At 44.5% G+C, this 24,906-nt stretch overlaps 1 protein-coding gene across 5 annotated transcripts in view; it reads left to right on the plus strand.

Annotated features, from left to right (window-relative positions):
- Positions 1 to 24,906, plus strand: part of SBF2 (SET binding factor 2) — a 2,295,537-nt gene that overhangs the window by 1,366,753 nt on the left and 903,878 nt on the right. For all 5 annotated transcript variants that reach the window (XM_078680952.1, XM_078680953.1, XM_078680956.1 and 2 more), the window contains one exon: positions 10,192 to 10,260. In XM_078680952.1, coding sequence (XP_078537078.1) covers positions 10,192 to 10,260 — 69 coding nt within the window. The remainder of the gene's footprint in view (positions 1 to 10,191; positions 10,261 to 24,906) is intronic.

Raw genomic sequence — 24,906 nt, forward strand, 5'->3', positions numbered from 1 at the left:
CGTTTGAAGCACAACTTTCCTGGCGTTGAATAGTTGAAAGCATTGAGTTTAACTCTGTGTTAATGGGCTATGTCAGCAATAGTCTGGTATGGGCTTTCAATGTCCCAGTGGAGGGCATACTTAACAAAGGTGCTTAATAAGACAGTCGGGCATGAGGCTTCAGCTACTCTGACAGTGCATTTGCTCAGAGTGCCATGGTCTTTACCAGATGGAAGTGGGTGTGCTTCAGTGATGTTAGCACTTAGGTGCCAACAGCATCCGTCAGACCTACCCAGGACGAGGCCCTATTGACGGCGATCCTTGTACACATGAACAATACAGAGTGAGCAGATTCTCCAATAGGGGGCATCAGACTGACTGGACTGTTTCCTATATCATAATCTATGGCCAGATCCACACACAAAATCTACTTGGGCATGTTGTCACAAGTGCCACCTCCTGCAACCACATATACTCTGATAATCTCATTTTATCGACCGGGCCCATTGCCTCATCCTGTTCACCTAAAATGTGATTGCCTCAGACCATTATTTGCGTGCTTTGCCTTCTCCTGCAGCCACCTTCATGTTTGTACTTCTGTCTGGTGTAACCAGACAAGTCTGTCCACCTCAAGCAGCCTGTACCTCAAAGAGTCTCCCTGGCCTCGGTGGTATCACAAGGAAGTCTTCCTGCTACCCTCTGTTCCTGAACATGGCAGCAGTGCAACCATAGCCGGGCCACAGCTCCACACCGGTGCCACTGCTGCAGAATATCCCGGGTGTGCTCAGATCTCAAGCTAATCTATACATTTCTTGCATGGCTTCTTGCCTCCTGCAGTCCCCGCCTTGGGATTTTGGAACTGTCCGACACTTTTTGAGAAGGAGTGCCGCCTGCTGCTGCATTTGCTGTAATGGTTGTGCATGTGGAGCAAGTTAAAGAAACAGGCTGTAATTGTTGCATGTGCTCTTTGGCCTGCTACCTATGTTCTGCCTGTTCTGCTGGAGTTAAGCTTGCAGTGCTGCTGCCTCTGCTGTGTCTGTTTGGTATGTCGGTGAGAAGCCTGCGATGTTGATGCCCTTGTGGTGCTCTTTCTCTGTGCCTTACTAAAGCCTGAGAAACTTTTCAGCAGACAATAGCCAAAACGATTGGCTTTATCAGTGCTGGTTTTAAGTAGTACGTGTACTCGTGAAAAGTGCAAGATTCACAGCACTCTGAATGCGGTATACAGTAGGAAAAGGGAAGCAATGCTTCCTTTGTATCATGTTTGGGCCTCTTCTGGACCATGGTCATCAGTTCTGAAGGTCACAGCTCAGCAGTTTGTGTCCTGTTCCACTCCTTTACTTTTATGTCTTGTTGAGGAGGTCAACTCGGTTCTGGATGTGGTAGATTTAATTATGTGTGAGCAGAGGCAGGGTACCCATCTGGACTACTGTGCCCAGTTCTAGACACCACAACTCCAAAACAAACAAGCATTTACAATGCAATAGGTCTCGCATTTGTGACAGTTTGAGCTATTGGCATTGTAAATGACAATGCTTTTTAGGTCTCGCCTGTCGATGCGCATGCGCATCGAGCAAGCGAGAGTATTGCGACTTATCCACTCTTTATCCACACTGCAAGGAATCGTGGCGATTCCTTGCAGTGCCCGTGACTTTTAAGGTCAATGCGCATGCGCATTGAGCTTATGCGCATGCGCATTGACCTTAAAAGCGCGTGCACGTCCGTCTTTGTTTACCCGCTCCGCCCCCTCCCCTTCCCGCCGTGTCGCATTTCTCCTCCCCCTCCCCTCTCTTCCCTCCGTCTTGTTTTAGCACTTGTGCCCTGGGTGTAATTTCAAGACTTTATGTTATAAATACATAAATTCCCACTGTCTAAACATTAAACTCGGTCACCACTGACGCGAGAACAGAATGGCTGTGGCTACCACACGCATGTAAGTTTCTTTTTCTTTTTTCGAGTCTTGCGCAGTGTGTGTGTTCTTGCGAAAGGGCTGACCGTGTGCAGAAAAGAACGTAAACTTCTGCAAACCCTTTTAAAGTTGCATCTGACGCATTGGCTGTGTTTTGCTGCTCCTCGTGCAGTGTTTGGTGGCGGGTCCACTCTGAACGACTTCTTCTCATCCCTGGTATGCCTGTGTTTAGCGACCATTTGTTCTGCCACTTACCCGTATTGACACGGTTACATTTCCTTTAATCACAGAGTGTAACTTTGCCCTGTTTTCACGAAGAATGTCGTTGTTTTGTGTTGTTACCCGTTCATGTGCCTGTCATCAACGGGTATTTTGCCATAGCCAAATATAGTGAGCGGACAACAGACTGATATAGATTGTAGCATGCTCAATAGTCATTTTGTTGTTCTGAAATATCAGTGGGTGTTTTTTTTCGGTCAGTCTTTTGCTTAAACCTCAGACTAGTAAATTTGGCAAATGTTGAGCAGCCCGTTCTAAAGATAGAAGCTGTTTGCAAACAGTTTCAATGTGCGGCTGAAAAGAAAATTGCCGTGAATTGTGTAGACAGGATAATGGGCAGTCGGCAGGGTTTTTCTTGTAACCCAGTTCCCACCTCCTAGGCTCCCTGCCGCCAGCAAGCAGAAGCACACCAATTAGAGGGCACGCTTCATAAACTGCCTTTGTGTTCTTCTGTATAATCAAAACCGTGCAGCTCAGCCACATAGATTTTCATCGAGTAGACGTTTTTTCAAAAATATGAAATACTTTCAGAAGAAATATCCGAACTTAATATACATGAATATGTAAAGATTGCTTACTTAAAACTTCTCAAAATTATAATGAACAAGGAAGAGATTAAGGACCCAACCATACAGTGAGCATCTCAGCCATTGTATCATTAGCCCTGAGAGCACAAGAAAAATGTGACAATGCTCTAGGAGACCTCCATTGAATAACAAGGAGTGACGTACCACGCCACGCAGTATAACATAACATAACACAACCTTCTCAAACTAACCTATCATTCTCTGTTTCGACGATCCAGTAGAATGCTCGAGTAGAAGCTAACACTATTTTACTCACCGCTCACTCTCTCTACATGGAGAACTAATCCCGTTAATTTAGATTGCACCGTTTTGTCAGTATTTGGTTGTAGCTTTTTTCATCCTTCTATTGTCATTTAATATTAAAAGTGCATATACATTGTGCAGCTCTACAAGTCCACGTAAAACTGCCCACACATAGTAAAATACACATTTTAACATTCACCATGTAAGGAGTTACATCAAGACCATGCTGTCAGAGCTTACTGAAGACTCTGCGACCTATGGGCATACTGTGTCTTTTAGTGTATATTCAGGACTAAGGCAGGAGTGGGTAACCCTCTTACTTGCAGAAACATCTTTGTGAATCAAGCTTTAAATAGCACCTTGTGCAGAATAAAGATGAAGAAGTGGATGTCTTGGCAGTAATATCTTTGATGCCACCAATGTCAACATCGCCGATGTCCTATACAGGCGGTACCGCCACAGAAGGATTCACTGAATTTGTCTCTTTTGATAAAGCTTAACCAATTGTAATCTCTGGTTTCTTGGTTAATCTGCCTGTAATGCTGTAAAAACTTTGACAAAGAGAGATAGATCCTAAAAATCTGGATATCTCAGGGACGCAGCATGCAGGCATACTTTGGCAGAATCCAGACCATTTAATTTACTAACAAGTTGTTTTTGCATAATTGTGAAAGTACTCCTAGGTATTAACCCCGAGTGCCCATAGCAGCGTTTTAAGTGTACCCTCACCCTCACCCACCCTCACTCACCCTCACTCTCACTCACCCTCAACCCCTCACCCTCACTCACCCTCAACCCCTCACCCTCACCCACCCTCAACCCCTCACCCACCCTCAACCCCTCACCCTAACTCACACTCACCCTCACTCACCCTCACTCACCCTCACTCTCACTCACTCACCCTCACTCTCACTCACCCTCACTCTCACTCACCCTCACTCTCACTCACCCTCACCCTCACCCACCCTCCCTCACCCTCACTCACCCTCACTCACCCTCTCTCACCCTCAACCCCTCACCCTCACACAGTGCAATAGGTCTCGGAGCATTTGAGTTAGAGCTTTTAGAATTGTTTATGGCTTTTTTTATTTGTAATTCTTTAGCATTGGCTACAGGAAACAAAAATGCTAAAGATTTACAAAAAAAACCCATAAACAATTCTAAAAGCACTAACTCTAATGCTGCGAGACCTATTGCATTTCCAATGCTTGTTATTTATGTGTTTGAAAAACGTCCAAGCGGTGCTTATAGTCCTTGCTTACGAGAAGCAAGGCTAGCAGTAACTGCGCCTCTTTTACTGCCAGCCTTGCTTCTATAAGTACAAAGTGCGTATTTACACACCGCTTACAAGTTTTCAAAACACATAAATAAAAGACGTTGTCATTTACAATGCTAATAGCTCAAATATTGCAAATGCTTGTTTTAAACGCAATCTGAAGCAACTGGCCAATATAGCCTACCATATATGCTTCAAAACATAATGTCTTAAGAGTTTCTCCAGGTTTTACTGAAGAAAGGTGAACATCTCCACTTAAGATGATATATTTTAAAGAAGTGCTCCAGGATTTCCTCACATGGGTGGGACTATTCAGTACTTATGACTTCAATGCCGATTACCCTGAGAAATAACTAGGACTACAGGTAAGCAGCCATTCCTTCTATGATCCTGTTCTACTTCAAAAGAAAGCCGTTTTCAGACCAAACTCCTCTTCTAGGCTGATTCCAGACTACACTGTATCTTATCATCGTCATTAGTAACTAGTATCAGTAGTAGTACTAGTAATTAGTGTCAACCTTTAAGCATTTCCTCCCAAGGAGAGCTCTGCCTATTGTCCGCCCACTTATCTTGTGGATCCCTCTGTTCTTATTACAATGAAGTGTTGATGAATAACCAGTTGTAATATCCCCAATCAACTATGGTATAATATTAGGTTAACACGATATACATGTTGGAATATAGCATACTGCGTTCAACAGATTAATGTTCATTCATGTCCTACACAACAAAGCTTGCAGTTAAGGAGGGAGTCATGATGTTTGGAGAAGATTGCGATTTACACTCAAGACAGCGAAGAGCCTGGCTACCCACTTTATGTTGGCCCCCTACCTCTATTTTCCCGGCTGAATAATGACATTTTCAGAAAATCTCCCTCAAATGGGAATCCCCTATTAGTTACAGAATTCCCATGTTGGCTTTTGTTCATTTAATTCCCTACTAATATTTATCAGCTCCATCTCTTTCTCCATTCCCTGTAGACCTGGTCGAACACCTCTGTCATGAATGGCAATAAATCAAGTCTGTTTTTGACCCTTATACAATCCTTTCAGTCCTATTCCCAACTGTTTACCGAAATATAAACTCTCAATCCCACTGTCTCTCATAAAAAAGAACACTGCTATTGTGAAGCCAAACTATCCTTTGGCTTAAGGTACCTTATTAAAATGTTTATTTAGTGGTCAACGGCCAATGCGCCACTGCATAGTTTTAATTTCTTTGAGCTCCCCTTTATTTTAAGCCTTGTACATCTACAGAGAGGCGTTTACTACAAAGTCAGCACACAAGTGTAATAGAAGGCATTGAATCTATGCCAAATTGATGTTGGCTTTCCAATTTCTGTCCCGATGTGGCCTGGAGGGATTCACTTCTCTTGTGTTGAATTGAGAAAATTGGGTTTCACTTGCAGACACACAACAGAGCTGGACACTCGTACCCCAGTGCTTTGAGGATTATGGGACCGGGTCCTACTCTAAAGTGAGGCTGAAAAAAGTGTGTGCCATCAAACAACTAACATAGCAGCTAGGTAAAGGATGGCACATCCAAACTCGTCTCTTATTGCCCATTTGATTGCCCATTTGTGCAGGACCAGAGTATAATTGTACAGCTGCAAAGTAGAAAAAAGCATTCTAAACAAGCATTGGCGTAGCCAATAGGTCTCGCTTTTGGGACCTTATAAGTATTTAGTTATGCAGCACAATATCCTTGGTGCAACAACAACTGTTACATGGCTAAACACTGATAAGGTCCCAAAGGCGAGACCTATTGGCTATGCCAATGCTTGTTGGAGTAGTACTCGAGGTAGTAGGAGAGGAGTTGGCTTAACGGCTAGGGCGCTCGACCTCGGACCTGGAGAACTGGTTTCGAGTCGCGATAACGACGCCAAAACCTCCTGTGAGTCTGAGCAAATCACTTAATCTCCCCGTGCCTAAAAATGAATGTGTGTCCTCATGTAACGTAACATGTAAAGTAACTGGTGCTATGTAAAGCGCTCTGATACCCGATTTGGTTCGGGTCTAGTTAGCGCTATATAAAACTCTGCAAAAAAAAAGTACCCGTTCATAGCACCTGCGCCAAGTGCTTTAAATAAGTTATATTCAATTGAATCTTCTGCTTTGTGAATGGCGCTGTAGACTGCAGCACCTAAAACAAGCAAGGCGTCTGCCTGCCTGCAGGCGCCCCGGGATATGAAATAATGGCCACTGGGCGTTCCACTGCACATTCCACAGCAGAGACCAGGGTCATTCACAGACAGGGAAGCACTTATGCACGCTGCATGCGCCACTCACAAATATAAACAAGTGTGTGCCCAGCTCTATGGGAGGTGGGCCTGTGTGAAGGTACTTTATATTGAGAGGCTATAGTAAACAAACCCCACTAACAGAAACCATGCCTACACATAACAACCAAACTATAGCAAAAGATCGGACGTGGCATAACCGCCAGAGGTGCCGCCTTTGCAGGTAAAACCCTGGCCTGTGCCGCTTAACCTCCTGCGATCCACACTTTATCGATCCTCATAGGTACCGACTTTAGAATCACCACCGGGATTTGAACCTGTGCCAAACAGGGGCCCTTACAGTCGATGCCTTAGCCCCTTGAGCTACTGGACCCAGTTATGCTTTTCGGTAATTTCAATTAGATACTTCTCCTCCCCACCCTCTTCACAAACTTAGAAGATATTTGTGCACTTTACACTAGCACAGGTTGCCTCATACCTTGATATATATATTTTTTAATCGTAACCCATCACCAGCCCCACGATTACCGCCTTCATCCGTTCCAAAACCCAGGCTCGGGGGCACTGCCGCCCGCACCGATCACTAGTGTATCCTTATCTGGTCGCGATTCCGGGCTTATTGCCCTGCCACCACTGTGTGCCCTGGGCTTCCCTGCGAGGCATGCCCCCTCGCTCAGGCAAAATTCCTCACGGCCGGTTGCAGCCGTTCCCTGTCCAGCTGATCCTTCTACTGCTCAATAGATATGTTAAAGAGGGAACGCCTATAACAGAACAGTATTCCCTTTTTATTAGGCATAGTCGGCAATAGAGTCAGAAACGGTTCTTTTAATTTGTCCAAGATAATACCGTTTGACAAGTGGTCAAGTTATGCATCAGACCGCTGTTCCTCGGGAAGGGGGGATGCAGGCATCTATTTTTGTAAAGTCTGAAGAGTTGGGAGGCGCCGACCTAAGCCTAATCCGTTTGAGAAGGTGCCTCGATGCAGCGGGACATGTGTCTTTTCGTACCGCAAACGCTACCGGTGCAGTAGACACAACTGTTCAAGTCCTTTGCACCTCGCCTGTAACAAGAAGTCACATAAAAGGCCATACAGAGCCCAAAACTGAATGTCACCGGTACAAAGTAAACTGGAAGCTCTGAATAAGCCTTTCATCTCACGTAAGTAAAGCAAACCCGTCCCACTGGGTAATGTGAGCAGCTACGACTGAAGGGCCAGGAGACAATCGCTTTTCAGGTATCGCCTCCTTAATAAGCCGGTTTTATTGTTATCATTTGTAGCATTTTTAGTCTTCTGAATGTATGCCCTAGTACCAGGTAGGAAAGATGCATGAACCACACGCAGCGAGTTACTAGAAGCAGTAACCTCTTCCATCGCACACAAGCCAGACGCACATATTTTAAACAAGGTGCCCTTTGTATCGAGCTTGGGTCACTGGCAGCATTTCTACATTTCCCGGACGTGCGCTGCTGCCGCCACTTCTTTCCATGGGCATGTAATGAGAAACCGCAGGTAAGGAGCATTGCCTCGCTCGCTACTTCAGCCATAGTGACTGAAGTGGACAGGCTGCTCTGCTTGCTCTCATAGTTGGCGTGATTCATTGCTCTCCGTTCCGAAAGCAGACCAGTGAGCACATCAGGCCCGACCTTCTGTGACCGATGGGGGACATTGGCGCTCGCCATGACCTGTAAATAATTGTCTCTCCAAGCAGTGCGGCAGCAAAGCAAACCAGGAATCAATGCGCATTTTAAAGAGGTCGGATTTAATTCCGCCCCCGTGGGATTCAAATAATGCCTGGGGCCTTTGTTTAAAAACTGAAATTGCCTCTTGAAATAATTGAAATGGAAAAGATATTGATGAAAAAAAAGGCATCTATCAAGGGACCCATGCGAGCCCGCAGTTTACAGCTTCTGCGCTTGTCCGATCGACTGCTTCTATTTCAGGAGTCAAAATAAGCTTGTGCTGCAGCAGGAGGAGGCACGGCAGCAGGGTGGAGGAGGGGGGCTGCGAGATTCACTTGCGGGAGCGATAATTGCCACCATATGGTGGCGCGTGCTCCCGCAAGTGAATCTCCAGACGTGCACGCGTTGCCATTGAAGGCAATGGAACATGTGCACGTGCTTGGCCGAAAAGCCAAAGCGATCCCAAAAGGTCTTTTTGCCTTTGCAGCGCATGCGCGCTGCAGAGGCGAGACCTAAAAAGGCTGTTCCAGGCAGTAATGTTTCTTCTTTATTAGATTCCAGAAATTCTCTTGTTGCAAAGAATTTATCACAACTATAGCCAACGCTTTTCGTTCTACCGCACTTCTTCAGGGTATATAAACTGTAAAGAAGTTCATATCCTCTTCCTTCAGAATACCCAAATAGTGTAGTCTATTCTCAACACCGCCACTGTGCTTTTTTATGGAATAAATAATTCCCAGCCTTCAATCATATATTGATGTAGTGAAATACAGATATTTTACACATCTCAACCACATCACATCTATTAGGGAGTAAATTAACCAATGTCGACACCAGAATCCATTTCATAGCCTGCACAGAGTTCTGAATATCAAACTATAAACTTCTAAAAGGCATATTGTAAATTACGAGTGTTGCTCCAAGTCAACTGTAACTCCCTTTACCATCTGTCTTCCCAGTGCAAAGAAAATTGGATTGTAGACGCAAGTTGTGTATTGGCTAAAACCAAACTGAACAACAATTTTTGAGGCAAGACAGGCCAGCCACTGTCAGCGGTGGCTCCGCTGCTATGGCGGAGGAGCGTAGCGCCCCTGCCAACAGGAAAATAAAATAAAAATAACACGATAATGAACCTCTGTTTATTATCGTTTTATTTTTCTCCGTAGCTTTGCTTGGGGGCGGGCCAAGGGGATGACAGGCAGAGGGAGAGTGGTAGGTGCACTGGTTGTCAGTGCGCGTGACGGTTTGGCCTGCCATCTCAGGTCGGCCAAACCGTCATGCGCACTGAAGCTCTCTCTTGGAGAGACCAGCAAGCACAGACTCCCAGTCTCCCTGGGCGCGCAAATCATTGGCGCTCAGGCCAATCCTGACGCTGCTTTCATGCAGCGTCAGAATTGGCCCAGGGGATTCTGGGAGCCTGTGCCTGCAATGCATGGCAAAGGAGCCAGAGAGGAGCGTTGGGGCATCGGAACAGGTAAGGTCTCTTCTTTTTTCTTTCTTTGTTGTTGTCCGTTCCCATCCCCTCTCTGCCTCCGCCCCGCCACTTTACCCAGACACCGGCCGCTACTGGCCGCTGTGCAAATTGAAATGCTAATGCATTTGTACAAATATTAGAATCTTTCGTCGAAATACAGCTCTTGGCAAACAGTGGATTTTGCTCTATTGTAATTTGTTTACTTCGAGGCATTTTTTTGCCTCAGCATGATCCTTTCTTTCACAGCCTTTACTCAGCAATTTGCGGGTGTGTGCATGCGTATAAAAGCAATTATTTAATGGAATTAGTGCGAAGTGTGCAATGATATGTGGCTGAAAAATGCAATGTCTTAGTGTAACATTGAATGTTATAATTGTTGGTGCTTTTTTCTAGAAACATCTCATACTTATTGTGTGCAGTATTGCTTATAAAATGAAAATTGATAAATAGCTTAAATGATACCGCTCTTTTCAACTTACATTGAAACTATGAATAGTTTTGCTCACTGTTCTCTTTTTCATGTAGGATTGCTCCTGTTCAGAGGAATACAGCATCGCAGCCCAGTTACTTCCATTGACAACTGCATTTTATAGGGTAAGTAGAGTGGTTTAAGACGAAAAATAACTAATTAACGGTTACCTTTTTTCATATTAAGTTTCTATTGTAATTATACATTCGAAGATTCCTAAGAAGCACTAATGTATTTCACTTTAGCATGTTTCTATTTGTACATTACACACTTGACAACGTTATTCACATGGAGGAAGGAGACTCCCTATTAAACGAAAATTTAGCCCGGTCATTTCACAAATTAAGAATTCACAAGGATGAAGGTTTATAAACGATCAGAAGTAGGTTAGGACTGAAGAGATCGACATGTCAATTTCCTGTCCAGTGAAGGGTTTCGCAGTCAATGGTCATTTAACTTCAGTTACCACCAAGCCTGTTCGTGATGGATCACAGAATTTAGCAGAGTAAAACTGGACATTTTTGCTTTGCACCCTCCCCCTTGGTCAGAGGACTTGAGACTTGACATGCTTGCTCTGGCTGCAGACTTACACTCATAATGAATATCTCTTTACACCTATGCTTTCGTTCTAGCACGTTTTCCCCTGGATTTTTCTTACCACCTGCGAGTAGGGCCTTGTTTTTACATTTTTAATGTCTTCCCTATCACTGTTGTTATACCCTCCGAACTCTAATACATGTACCTGCAGAGACATTGTGAGGAGATATCATGTTTTGCAGTTGTGGGGACGTCCAATGCTTCAAAACGACAAGTTTAACCATTCTTACAAATTATTCTCAGTCTCATTCGCTGAGGTAGTTGGATGTAAGATTACTATCCTGTCTATTTCCCAAAGTCTAAAAAGAGAAGAGTCTTCTTGTTACAGGCAGCCATACTTTAGAAATCACCTGTGACCATCAGGGAAATGTACTTCCATAAATCTTTAAAGACTTGGATGTCCTAATATCACGTCCGTTTGCCAACAAGCAGTTCTTTCCAGCTCCCTGTTGTAGTACTCCAAAGCTGTTTTGATGGAATGCTTTCACTGTACAGATTCCAACTAAATCGTGATAGGGCCTTCTTGGCACTAATCAAGCAACAATTGTATTGGTACAGCAGTATGACTGATGTTGAAATTAGAACTGCAGTGCTAATAGGGGGAATCTATCAGCTCAGATAAACCAGATGGAACACAGGGTGAATGTTGCAAACAGAAGATCTATGGTAAGTAATATTCAAGTGGTTGGCCTGCTAGCAGGAGCAGATGGACTCCCACTATAGCTCAATTCCTACCACTGTGCCTTCTGATACCGATGGAAATGGAGAATTTACCAGAATCTTTGTCAGTGTGTCTTGAATGGTAAATATGTGTAATATAATTTTTTTGTGTGTATTGCATAAACATGAGATCTAAAAAATGATCTGTCCCAGTTTTTTGTTCACAGGCCACTCCACAGCCATTTCTCTGCTCTATAGTCTGGTTTCAACTGCACCCCAGTACACTCAGTACTGTTCTGTGTACAGTGCCTCTTATAGGAGATGCCCTAAAGCAAAATAACAGTATCCTCTGTAAACTCTCCACCACTTGCTGCAGCCAGGCTTGCACTATTTGAAATATCTAAATTAACAGAATTAATTAGGAGTCCTGAGAATGCAACCTAGAGCATTGATACGAAGACCTCTCATAGAGGCTCCTCACAGACCATAGTCTGAAAAGCTGTCTAACGACAAGCACCAATATAGCACTTAAAGAAGTTAGGGCACTTGGACTACACCCACAAGTGTGGATCGTATGAATGAGTGAATGAGAAATTCAGCAAACTGCAGTTGATACTGTTCTCAGACTAATTAATTGTAGAGCAGTGCTTTTCATTTAATTGCCAGAATCTTACTACTGTGTAGATGAGAGAAGCTCTAGGTAACAAAATCCCATGCTCCAGAGATGATACAATTCAGGAAGTCTGAGACGATGAATAGTATTTAGAAGGAGCGTTATGAGGATCAAGAAGGCTTCCCTTACGTAGGCCTATGAATAACCTCCCAACTGGCATAACAGTAGTTACACCTACTCTCTTAATGAAGTGGTTGTTTGTAAGGAGCGCGGAATATTCAACATTAATTTTCTGATACGGATTCCTAACCACACGTTCTTCACATTTTGGATATTCCCCCAGGTGTCAAACTGTATCTGGAAAATGTTTAGCAGTACCTCTGCCCTCCTGCAGGTGGTGCTGGCAGCTACATGTCAACATTGTACTGTGTCGGATGAGACATGTGCAGACCAATACAAGCACATCCATGTGTGCTGACATCAGTTCCTGTCTTTCCATGCCAACAGAACAGATCCAGAGCTACCCCTCATCTCATTGAGACTCTAAATTGGCTACATTCTTCTGTGTGCATGGGAATTATGTGACTTTCCAAGACTACAGTGCATAAACACTGTAGGGAATACCACAAACGTATGTGACTGATCCTCATGTTGTTTGCCTGTGGTGAATATGGTCGGATCACAGCTATAAGGCCTGCAGTAATATTGCCTCAAGACCATTCGAATCAGGAAGGTAAGCTCTTTGTGGTGAAGAACCTCAGGACCCTGCTCGAGGTCTAAAGGTAGGCCCCAGCTGGGCCCTCTGTGTTCGCTCAGGGCTTTAGACCAGCTTCGGTACCAGTTCCCTCCACGGTGCCATAACCCACACCGGAACGCGGTCCACTGACACTTATGCTGTTGCCTCTGGATGATGACGGACAACCTATAGCACTGTCTGATGCCAAGACGGAGCCACTCTGACCTCGATCGAGGCCGCAAGCTCCTCTTTCTGAGTCACAATCTTTTTTACCACCCTTCTGATCGGACACAATGCCCCTACCTCCTTGTAGGTCTCAGGTTCTTCATGAAATTTTCTGCACAGATTCAGATAGTGGAAGCTGTGGCACCAGACATGAGATTATCCTACCATACTCAGAGGGAACCTGGTATGAGGATCTTCAGGATGCCATTGGTTAGAATACCTTCTCAGACACTGGCCTTGTTTTCTCCCCACCACAACCTGTCACAGAAGAGAGTACCTCTTTCGCTATGATTATGCGAAAGTCGGCGGCGGTCTTTGATCTTCACCTTACCTCTCAGGACGTTGAAATCAACAGTCTGACTGAGGTGTTGCAGCCTGGCCACTTGAGTTCTGAGCCCCTGCTCCCATTTAATGAAGGGTATGCTCTTAGGTACCTGGGCCACATAGTGCCCATGCCTACCTGTGCATCGCCAGATCACTGGATGCCATTGCCCTGAGCCAGACGACCCTGCCTTCCTCACTCAGCACCCTGATCTAGAAACCCTTGTGGTGTAGGCTTCGACCAGCAGAGTGCAACCAAACTCTTTTCCTACTACACCTCTTGACCTGGAGTCGAAGAGGATAGAGACCTATGGTAAGATTTTCTCTTCTAAAAGTTTTGCTCTTAGTTACTTGAACGCCAGCTGCCTGCTAGGCCATTATTCTCATGCCTTGTGAGACTCTGTGACCCAAGTATTGACCATGGTAATGGAAGAAGCCAAGACCACTGTTTCTTAGGCCATGCTGTATGCAATTCGCACTAGTGTGGCCATTTGCATACATGCATAGTTGTAATCTACTGGCTTTTCAGGAGAATGTTCAGGCTTGTCTTATGGGCATGCCATTCAATGGTCCCGACTGTTTGGAGATAGAGCCAACTCGGCCATGGAGCGCTGTTAAGATAGCAGGGCCACAGCCTGCTCCATGACCCTTTGTGCTTGCCAGCCACACCAGTAGTTTTGCCCCCTCCGGGGCTTTTGCAGGGGCTCCCAATAACGCCAACAGCCCTGAAGGGTCCAACAATCTACCCAGCACTTTTGTGGCCCTGGTACCCATCGGAGAGGATTACATGAATAGTAGGCAGCCCAGTCTTCCTCATCCCCAGCTGCCACATCAGCAAAGCCTCTTTAGCATGCTTTTGTGGCACTCAGATACCCTGTTTGAGGCAGGATCTTTTTGCCAGGGTGGCAGGTGAAAACTTTAGGCAGGTGGGTCCAACACAATGTTCAGCAGGGTTATGCTTTACCAATTTTTCGAAACCCTGACACATCTTCCACCACCCTCTTGAATGGCTGACGGATGACCATCAACATTTGGGTTCACTATCAATATGCTGAAGTCACACTTTACTCCACAGACTCTTCACTAAAATAGACCGATTCTAGAAATGTTGCTGCTTTGCTGCTGTCCCCCGGAGAAGAGAATCCATGATATTTAGGATATGATCTCCATGTTTCAACTTCTGTCCTGGATCTTAGTGTGGAAGACTGAGGCCGCCGGGACTGATATCTTGCATTCTGTTGTTCAAGCACACACATGTCATATGCTGGCTCTGCCGTGGGATCTGAAGTTCCAGTGGGTACAGCTCCAGGGGTTTCTTTCCAATCTGGTCCAGATTTCAGAGGAGACCACAAAAGATCTACAGTGGTGGATGCTGGACCACAATTAGGTCAGCAGCTGACCCCTCTCCCTACCCCACCCAGAGATGACAATTATGACTGATGCATCGCTTCTGGGTTGGGGATGCTTGTAGTTGAAAGCCTCCTTATAATCAATCAAAGGGAGGCTGGTATAGGTGTTCAGACAACACCACTGCCATGAGGTACTGCAACAAGCTAGGCATAGAGGGTCGTGGACTCTGTGTTGGGAGGCCCTGCACCTTTTAGAAGTAGCTTGAATGCCAGCACATTTTCATGGTGGTTTAACACCTGGCAGCATCTCTAAACTGCAGGTTGGATGAACTCCGCCATCAACGCCTAGGCGATCGAAAGTGGAAGTTATTACTGTATGTGGCGCTGGGTTTCTTCAGCAAATGCGGGGAAACTTAGCTTGATCTTTTGGCCACTGCCGAGAATGCACAGTGTCAGCTCTTTTGCGCATTGGAGTTTTCAAGGCATCTCTCGCTTGGAGACACATTCCGTGTAGAGTGGAACTTGGGATTCCTGTATGCCTTTCCGCCGATCCCTCTCCTGCCCCGAGTTCTGAAGAAGATCAGGAATGACTGCCAATTCACCCTAGTGGAACCAGATTTTGCAAAGAATGTTTAGTACCCCAAACTCTTGGGCATGAGCATCTGTCCTCCATTTAGGCTCCCCTTCTGGAAGATCCCCTGCCACAGCAGCAGGGCAGGGTCCTGCATCTGGACCTGTGCTGCTCCACCTTCATGCTTGGTGATTGCGCAGGGGCAGTTGACTACTTTTGACCTTCTTCCTGAAGTGATGGATGTCAGCCTGGCATCCCTAGACTAAATCTGTGTATACTTGTTGTCAGGACAGGTTTGTAGCTTTGTTTGGCACTCGCAAGATTGGTCCAGTTTTTCCAAACTTTCAGAAAAGCTTTGCTTTGGATACAGTTAAAGGGTATCTTTCTGTTTTTTTGCTTTTTTTTTAGAATTTCTGGATCAATCTTCTTTGTTTCAATCACCTGCTGTGATATGGTTTTTGAAAGGTTTGTAACATAAGTTTCCTCCTCTTCCATTCATTATCCCCAAGCGGGACGTAAATTTGGGTCTTAGGTTCCTTATGTGTACTGCCTTTGAACCTGTGCACAGCTGTCCTCTATGACTACTTACCCTCAAGACAGCCTTCCTTGTCGCCATTGGTGCAGTGGGTGAGAGAGCTTCAAACCCTTCCATCAACCTGCTATACACCATGTTCTACCCAGACAAACTGGTTTTGAGTAGCCACGCTTCCTTTCACCTCCTATTTTGACTTCCTTTTTACTTTGGGCAAAACATCAGCCTCCCAATGTTCTTTGCCCAACCTCACCCTTCTAAAGAGGAGGCGAGACCCCATCAGTTGAATCCGAAGGGCTCTTAGATTTTACTTTGATCATACTAGAGTGCGCCAGATGATAAGCTGTGTATTGGATTTGCAGGACCGAAAATGCACAAGGCAGTGCAGAAGAGGACCGTCTCCGGCTGAATCATACTCTGCATTAAAATCTGCTATGCATTTGCTAAAAAGCAGCCTCAGGAGGGATTGCATGTTCATTCCACTAGTTTCGAGCTTGCTGCCACTGCTTTGGTTTCAGACTGCTTGTTCTGGACATTTGCCAGGCTGATACATGGACGCCACACCATATGTTCATGAAGCATTACTGCTTAGACATCAATGTTCATCGAAATGAGCATTTTGCCCTCTTGGTCCTGCAGGACTTTCTGGTTTGAGCCAGTTCACAGACCCTCCTCCTGGATGGTGCTGCTTTGGTATCTATTCAAAATGTGTTGAATGCGCAAAGGATCTGCCATTAGAAGTCTTTATCAGAAGAACAAGCTACTTACCCTTGTAACGCGTTTTCTGGTAGAGACTCTAACCACAGATTCCCCTCTGATGCTCCCTGTTTTGTGAACTAAACTTTTGTCCACCATCTAAACAGATCCCACTTTAGAAATCTTCTCACTGGTCCAAGAAAGTCTGCAATTTGGCTCTGCGTCTCGGAGCAAGGACTGCTCAGAAAGCAACTGATAACATTGTACTTGGGTGACACCTATTTTCAACTCCACACATCACTTCTGGAGCGGAACACTGTAGTTGTGGAGTTGTTCAATCCCACTTACTTGTGCATAATGGTAATGCTGTAAATTTTCTGAATCAAGGCTGATGCCTGGGGGACAATTCAGTTGGTGCGGAATCTGCGATTAGACAGTTTCTCCCAGAGAAGGCGTTACTGACGGTAATTAATTTGTTCTCATTGGTGTGAAAATGTAATAAATATTAAATTAGTTACTGTTTAAGAAACTCAAATGGAATTAGGCTTGGGTTTCTTATAATGTGCTCTTTGAGGTTTCTGTTGTAGTTTCCAGAACATCGTGGATAAATATAAGGTATTTTTGTTGTATCCTAAGGGCTTAGAAGCATGGTCCTAAGTTGGAATTAAGGAGAAGAGCTTTTGGTGCTAATGTATTGGTTTGTACTGTTATTTGGTATTTTCTTACAGTATGCCTGAAGAAATAAAAGAGAAGTTGACAGGGTGATGTCTGATGGCGCTGTGTTACCATGGAACACCAGAGCAGTGTTAGAGGGCTCTGAAAGGTTCACTCATTGAAAGTTGAAGTCATTACAATCATACCAGAACATGTAAAGTAATTTAAATGTATATGCTTAGAGAAGGAATGCCTGTGTTGCAATGGGGAAGGGGCACTTTTAATGAAAAAGAGCATGACAAGCTGGTCTGGGGTGGTGAGGGCAGATGCTGCATTTTTCATAATTTATTTAGGATAGTGTTGAGCATATGGCTCTGAGAAAGCATGCCATTTAAGCCAAAAAGCAATATCCGATATGAGAGGCTACTATGTTTTGTTGAGCAGATGCTTGCATGGTAGGAGGAAAATGCTTGGTTAGTTTGTATGTTCTCTCCTCTAACAACAGGTAATTTTTACTTCAGGTAATATGGGTTTGTGGGTCATATAGAAACGATCGGTTATATCTGAACACTGATTGCAAGCCCCAGTTGTTCACTGCTTTAACTTGGGAATAGTGAAAAAAAAATGTTTCACTACTCTCATATTAGAGCACTGAAGCAATGGGCCCTGTGGCCTATGCTCTCACTGATTCCAGTCTGTCACCTCCTGCAAGAAAGCACTAGATACAGGAAGGAGGCATATGAATCTGGATGATGGCTCTGTACCACCATCCATCATCTCCCCTGTCAGTGTAGACTGCAGACCCATGCTGACTACCACTAGCTCTCTGCTGTTAATGTCTGGAGCGCAGACTGCAGCTCTAACTTTATAGGTCAAGGGGATGCACAGCAGGTGGGTTTGGATGGTAGAAGGATGCCAGGTAGGGTTTTTAGGGCTATTGGGCAAGTGAAGGAAATGCAGTGAGTATGGTTAGGGTGAGTGACAGGACGCCAACTAGGGATTTTTTTTATGTGAGAGGAAGGGTTAGTGGAGTGAATGCACAGAATGTAGTGCACGGAGGGTGAATAGAAGGCATGCAAATAGGTTATAAAGGGACTATGTTTGATGACTTGTCACAGACCTTCTGTGGCGCCTAAAAGAAAGAATCTAGGAATTGAAGACTAGATTGTAATTTGCAGATGTGGAACTTTTATTAATGAAAGGTAGAGTCAAACACCCAAATGCATCTGACTAATATTTAGATGGTGCACCTAGAAGTTCTTAGAGTAGAGTTCACTTGGGTAAGAGGGAGCATTATGAATGTTTATCCACCGAGCTGTCAGAAGGTGGAAATGTGGCACCAGGTTCTTTTTTGAGTAAAACAATGTCTCAGATTTCACACCATCTCCCAATTTTTGATGTTCTGCACCCTCCTTTCACTGCTCTAGGGGTAGGGTAGGAAATAAAATATAAGGTAGAGAAATCAAACAACTCTATGAGAAAGCTCTGTTTAAAACTGCGTTCATGCCACCTAACACAGGGATAGTGCCTGGGGTACTAAGAGGCAAGACAGGGCTAGCAGCAGCTCCCATGGTGCAGCCAATCTACATTGACTCCCTCCGGTCAGCTGAAGATCAGAGGGTGCCTCCCTCTGATCAGAGGTCGCCTCTTATCACTCATAAATAAGAGGTGACTGAAAATCACCCCTTACCTTGTCTTGTCTTACTTTGTCTTAAATGCCCCTTGGAAGATGATAGGGACAACCTTCCTTGAACTCCACCTTGCCGATTCCAAAATGCGAGTGAGAGTAAACAGCCTTACATAGGAGTTCCAAAATAACACTTCCTGAATTGACCTGGAAATGCGTAACCTGCATCTTGCTTGAGCTAAGGTCATTAACAAAAATGGAACTTAAAAAACAGACACCAGAAGTTGTCTCAAACTGCCAATGTGCATAAAACTGAAGCTTCACAAAGAACATATGTGTTAGAGGTGAGAACGAAGCTGGTGAACGAATTGTAATTAGCCAATTCCCAAAAAAGTGAAATTGTTGTTTGGGGCTGTCCCACTTAGTTATTGTCGATACCAGCTGATTGCACCGGCACTAAGAGGCATTGCAACATTAGCTCTTCCACTCAAAAAATGGTAGGAAGCGGTCAGCCCAGGCCGCTTTAGATCGCTTTTTTGATGCATCCCTTTATCTACCACCCTCTGCACCACCCCACCTCCCAATACATCCCCACCAAATTGCCAAATACCAGAACTCGCCTATGGGTGAGAACTAGTGGCTTTGCCAATGCCTGTGTTTATTAAGCACTATGGACCGATCAAGCCTTCCACGTCCTTGCCACATCCTTGTTTCCCAATAGCCGTGTATGCAAGCTATTGTTTCTTGTGTTGGTCAGGCCTTGGAGTACGATAAGTTGAGCCCCCAATTTGCATTCAGTAGTTCTGGCTGTGATAGACTCACGTACAGATACAAGTGCTGGTGCCAGGTTTACTGAACCAATACATTTTGAGTCTAGATTTGGAGCAGCTGGTAGCGAGTTCAACATCTCGCTTAATCAGCCAACCTCTTCATTGTAGGCTAGCAGGAACAATCTTTAGTACTGGCAATGGTAGTAGGACTGGCGTTAAAGGAATATTGTATGGTAATGTGAAGCATTACAAGTAAATAGCATGGGAGTGAATATGTATTTGTGTTGAAGCAAAGAACTGTACAACAAGATTTGGTGACAGTTGCACTGTCAGGCCAGACCTAAACATCTGACTGCCCTCCTACCAACTATGCTACTGCTAGAGAAAAGCAAAATAAAATATCTGGTTATGTAAGACACTTTAATAGCATTGCATTGTCATTTCTGTGTCCCTGAAAGTTCAAGCTTAGGTAGCTGGATAAATAAACAAAAGGAGCACAGCTGCTGAAGGGCAAAACATTTTTGTGTGAAAGCATAAAACGTCTGCACAGAACATGTACTCCTGGCTCCCAACATGTGGGTGGAGCCACGGTCTCTCTTAAGTGATGATCACATAATTGTCTGGCGACAGCTGCGCTGTCAAGCCAGACCATAAAAAGAAATAACAGCCTGATCGCAAAATCGATTCTTGCAAGGTCTTAAGTTTGCATTTTCTGTTCAGCTGCGGGTCCCTGTACAGTCATACTGGCACAGAAAAGGTAAATATCGAGGCCTATGCCACAACGCAGAATGATGGGTCATCTGATACATTTAGGCAGGGCCTGCATTGTATTGGTCCTCTTTGAGATGTGTGGGACTGCCACTACAAGGTCTTACAATATTCCCCTTGATGAAGCTGCACAATGGAAGAGTGCCTGGTTTGAGACTGCGTATGACTTCTTGCTGTCTACCAAGCGGCTTTGAGATGCACTATACTGGAAAATCTACACTTATAGGTATAAATGCATACTTAGGGCCTTATTACGAGTATGGTGGTCCACAGGACCGCCATACTCACGGCAGCGGTCCGACCAGTGTCACACTGCTGGCCTGCCCGCAGTATTAAGAGTGTGTCGATCTGACCGCCACAGGACCTCTTCGTCCGCTGGGGATCTACAGCGGTCAGAAGCAACAATATGCTGGCAGTGCTGCTGCGGCACCGCCAAGCATATTATGAGTTGGCTTTCCACCGCCCCTTTCATGGCGGTGAGCCAGTCATGAAAAGGGTGGCGGAGAGGCAACTAAGGGGGCCCTAACATGGCCACCCGCCGCTCCTGGGGGTGCATGCAGGAGGGGTACATGTTGTGATTTGTACCCCTAGGTCCTGCATGGTGTGGAATGCCTGCTACACTGTGAAGGAACATGCAGTTGGTGCTCTCATTGCAGCCGTCTGCATGTTAGCCTCTCCCATGAGCCTAACAGACCACTGCCGTTAGACCGCTGCTGCACCACCCGCCCGGATGGCGGATGCACTATGACCTTGGCGTCCTCCTGCAAACAGCACGGTGGTGGCGCCGCTGGACTACTGCTCAAGTTCTAATTAGACCCTAAGTCTATGTGTGTTACAGTAGCATCATTAAAACTGATTCTGTTAATAGACCTACTGCAATTGCTAGTAATTATACTTTGTTGTGTGGGAAGCTTGGATCAAATGAATTCATAGTCCTCGGAACCTGAAAGTAGTTTAAGATCAACATTGTTGCTGGATTGCACGTTGGCACAGGTCCCGAGTCAAACCTCACTGGAATTGTGGAAGATATGGAACATTACATTTTCCTGTCTTGGAGATACGCCAAACCATATATAGTTGATTTGAGGTCGGTATCCGACAAATCCCCCCAAATCTTTTGGCACTGAAAAGGAGGAGGCTTATGGAAGAAAAGGGTGAGCTCACTTAGTGATAACGTGTCCTGTTCACACCTTGCAGGGGAACATGATGTGTGGGAGAGCACGAAGCATGTGCAGCCCCGCTGAGGCCTTTTGGACAGCCTCGGATGATTACTAAACGTGTCCTGTTTCTGCGCGCTGAGCTTTATATACATTGCTATTTTGTGAGGTATGAAGGTCAGTTTCGGGCATATTTGCTGGAATAACCGGAATGTTCTAGTCCTTCATAGTGACCGTCTTAAATCAAGTAATGTATGCAATATCAAATGTCATTTGCGGATTTGCCATCTTACAGCAAACCTATTTGTCTTTTAGCTACATTCCGGCATATTATAGAAAACCTGCGTGATTTCCTTACTTACCTTAATAATATCCTTATGTTTTTATTGGGAGTTGATATTAAATCATTTATAGCTTAAGCAAGGTACATTGTATGACCTATAGGCTGTCCTGTACAGCAAAAACAGTAACCAACCAACTTAACCAAGAAACGTGTACACAAGTAGGGACGGCAGTGGGGAGTGGACAGTGTGCTTTATGGGCAGATGGTGTTTGCCGAAGGGTTATGGACAGAAGGCATGGCAAGTTTGGTAACGCAGCATTGTAGGCATGCGGACACGCCAGTTTCGTCCTCCCCAGGACACGCGTTTTGTTCAGGGGATTTCTACCATAAATGAGTAGGTAGAGTGATAAATCCATTTAGGCAGATCCGTTTTTGGAGCAAAAGCCGTCAGTCTGCTTTATTTATCAGAGTTTGGTGGGGAATGAATTCTTAAGTTTGTACACTGGACGGTGATACAGAGAAGTTGTTTTGCCGTTTTTCTTGGTTATTTTGTACTTTTGTGAGAGGGAGGCTTGGGTTAGGTGGTTTGTAGTAGCTGCATGTGCTTTTCGTATATGTACTACTGAAGACCTGCGGTGTAACAGAATTGGTACTCTGGAGTTGATGGCAGTCCTCAACTTACCTGCCTGAAACGAATAAAAATGGTGAAAAGTTGTAATCCACGAAAAACGACCTGATGTGTGCTTCAAGTCGGTGAGTATCACGCAGTAAGCACAATTTTCTTTGCACCGCTCTAACCTGGAAAATTAGGTTTTTTTTGTGGGGTATTCCAACACGGACGCTTTTCATTTGACTTTCATGGTAGCGGACATGAACTGAAAATTAATAATTAATCTGCTTCCAAGACACGCCTACTGTGTCTTATTGTTTTTGTTACGGCCCCCATTCCCCCTCCCTTCCGCACACCTGTTTTTTTCTTTTGGAGTGGGCTCCTCCCACTCTCTTTTATTTATATTTTTGTTTCCATGCCTGCTCCAACTGTGCTTTGAGATCTTGCGGAGCAGTGCAAGCAGGGAATTGTCTGTTGGTGCTGAGAACATGCTATGGAGGCTGCCAATTATAGTTTGAACATGCAAGACCTTTACAGTAATCGAACTATCATAGGCACCCCCATATTCTTGGATTTGGACCTGGGCACATAAGTGAAGGAGTGACATTGCAAAGCCAAAGATGCCTTTAAAGAGCGACTGCCAAGCTATTGGCTTTACCCGTGATTGGTTGCATGGGTAAATGCTAAAGAAACAAGCATTGACAATTCCAGTTGGTCTGGCTTTTAAGTGATGTTGTATGGTAATGTATTATGTCTGCTCAGTGTCTCTCCTGCAGCAGTAGCTTGATGAGAATACAGCAGAATGGATATTGGGTGGAAGTTTGATACACCGTAAAATATGCGGAAGTGTGTTTTTGTAACAAATACCACAAAGGCATTCTTCAGCGCGTGTGTCACTATATCATATTTGAGAGAGAAATAGGAATCCTTTACTAGCACCCATGAATCCCTATAATGTAGAGAGGTTGGCCAACATCCAGCTTGGAAGCTGTGAGATCCTATTTCTTATTATCACTGAGTAACGTGAAATTACTCATTTCCTTTATCCTGTCTAACCTGCCTGCAGAGCCATGCCCGCAACTGGAAGACTCGTAAACCTTGTGGAGTCATTTTAAACTTGCAGCCTCATATTACGTATTTGATTGTCAGGCTCATGAGTTCCAAAATGCTGTAAGATGAGAGAACATTTGAAGGGGATTTTTAGGATCCTGGTTGATCCGACCCTCGGCTTACATTTCGAGTGCATTGAAACTGCAGGCCTTGAAGGATAGGACTGAAGATTTTGCTTTTCTTTTACGAATGTGTAAGTTGAAATGTTCTGTTTAATTTCCAGTGTCACTCAGTGGACGTGCTTGATATCCCCAAATGTTTGTGATTTGGGCTTCTCTGTGTTTGGCGAAGGCTGGTTAAAAGGAATGCTTGAAATCACTTAGATTATTGTCAAGAAAGATAAACCAAAAAAAACATCTTTAGGGCTCAGCCTCGAGAAGAGGAACGAGGAGCATTCCTCCAGTAAGCTCTATACCAATGTCCCAAATTTCAACTCAAGGCCACCAACAAACCGGAAATATGATGGCCAAATAGCAGTAGGGAGCTAGGGATCTCATGCATTGCCAGTAGGAGTTTGCGCCATTGTGTAATGTAAAGGGCAGAGAAATGACAAATAGGGTTTGGAAGGATATCACATTTTAATTCACATGGTTATATTTAAAATTAACATGTAAGGATTATATAACAGTGAGCAATCACAGCATCACGACTGGTCAAAGTACTTTATTCTTTGATGTTTTCTCCAGTCATTAGTTCAAGAGTGTATAGTCCAAGAATCTACACCCCGTGTGTTTATCCCCTTTGTGGAGCGAAGGCCTGGGGCTATTTAAGGTTGCAAGATGGTACACAACAGTGCATATGTTTAGTTTATCAAGCAAGAAATACTGGCCTTCTTTTAAATAAAGCTATTTCTTACCCACGGAAATGTGAAAGTACGATGTGAATATCACTCAACGAAGCACTGCCAAATGTCAGATGGGAAGAAATGCAAAGTAATGGGTATTTGGTGAAATATACACGTCCTTAAGCTTCTCAATATATGGCTTGGATTAGTTATTGAACAGATCTCCTGTTCATAGGAGAAGTTGTTTAGACAAGTTGGAGTTACCATAGGCATCCGAGTTGTGTAATCACTCGGATTATTACAGCTTCTGAATGGTGCTGTTGATTCCTAAATTATTGGTACATGATAGAGTACGTGAACGTAGGATTCCAAGATAATGGTCAAAAGACATGAGAGCAAAAGGTGGTGACATGGTGATATACGACTCTAATTAGTTGCTTCTAATTGATTAAGTAAATAAAGTCCTTCTACTATTTTTTTCAAACTCTTTTTTAAAATTTTGTTTACAACATGGCTATTGTACTGTTCACATTTGTTATGCTAATCATAATATTGTTGCCATATTCCCACTCCCATCCCCGCCCAGTCCGAGTCGTGCAATCTGTAATGATCACTAAATCATCACATATCGTTGGTCGTGGAGTAGACTATCTAGGCATCCCAGATCTTAGTGTGTTTGAGTACAGCCTCTTGATTTGTACACACGTT

Source organism: Lissotriton helveticus, chromosome 3_1 (assembly GCF_964261635.1).
Source record: "Lissotriton helveticus chromosome 3_1, aLisHel1.1, whole genome shotgun sequence".
NCBI lineage: Eukaryota > Metazoa > Chordata > Amphibia > Caudata > Salamandridae > Lissotriton > Lissotriton helveticus.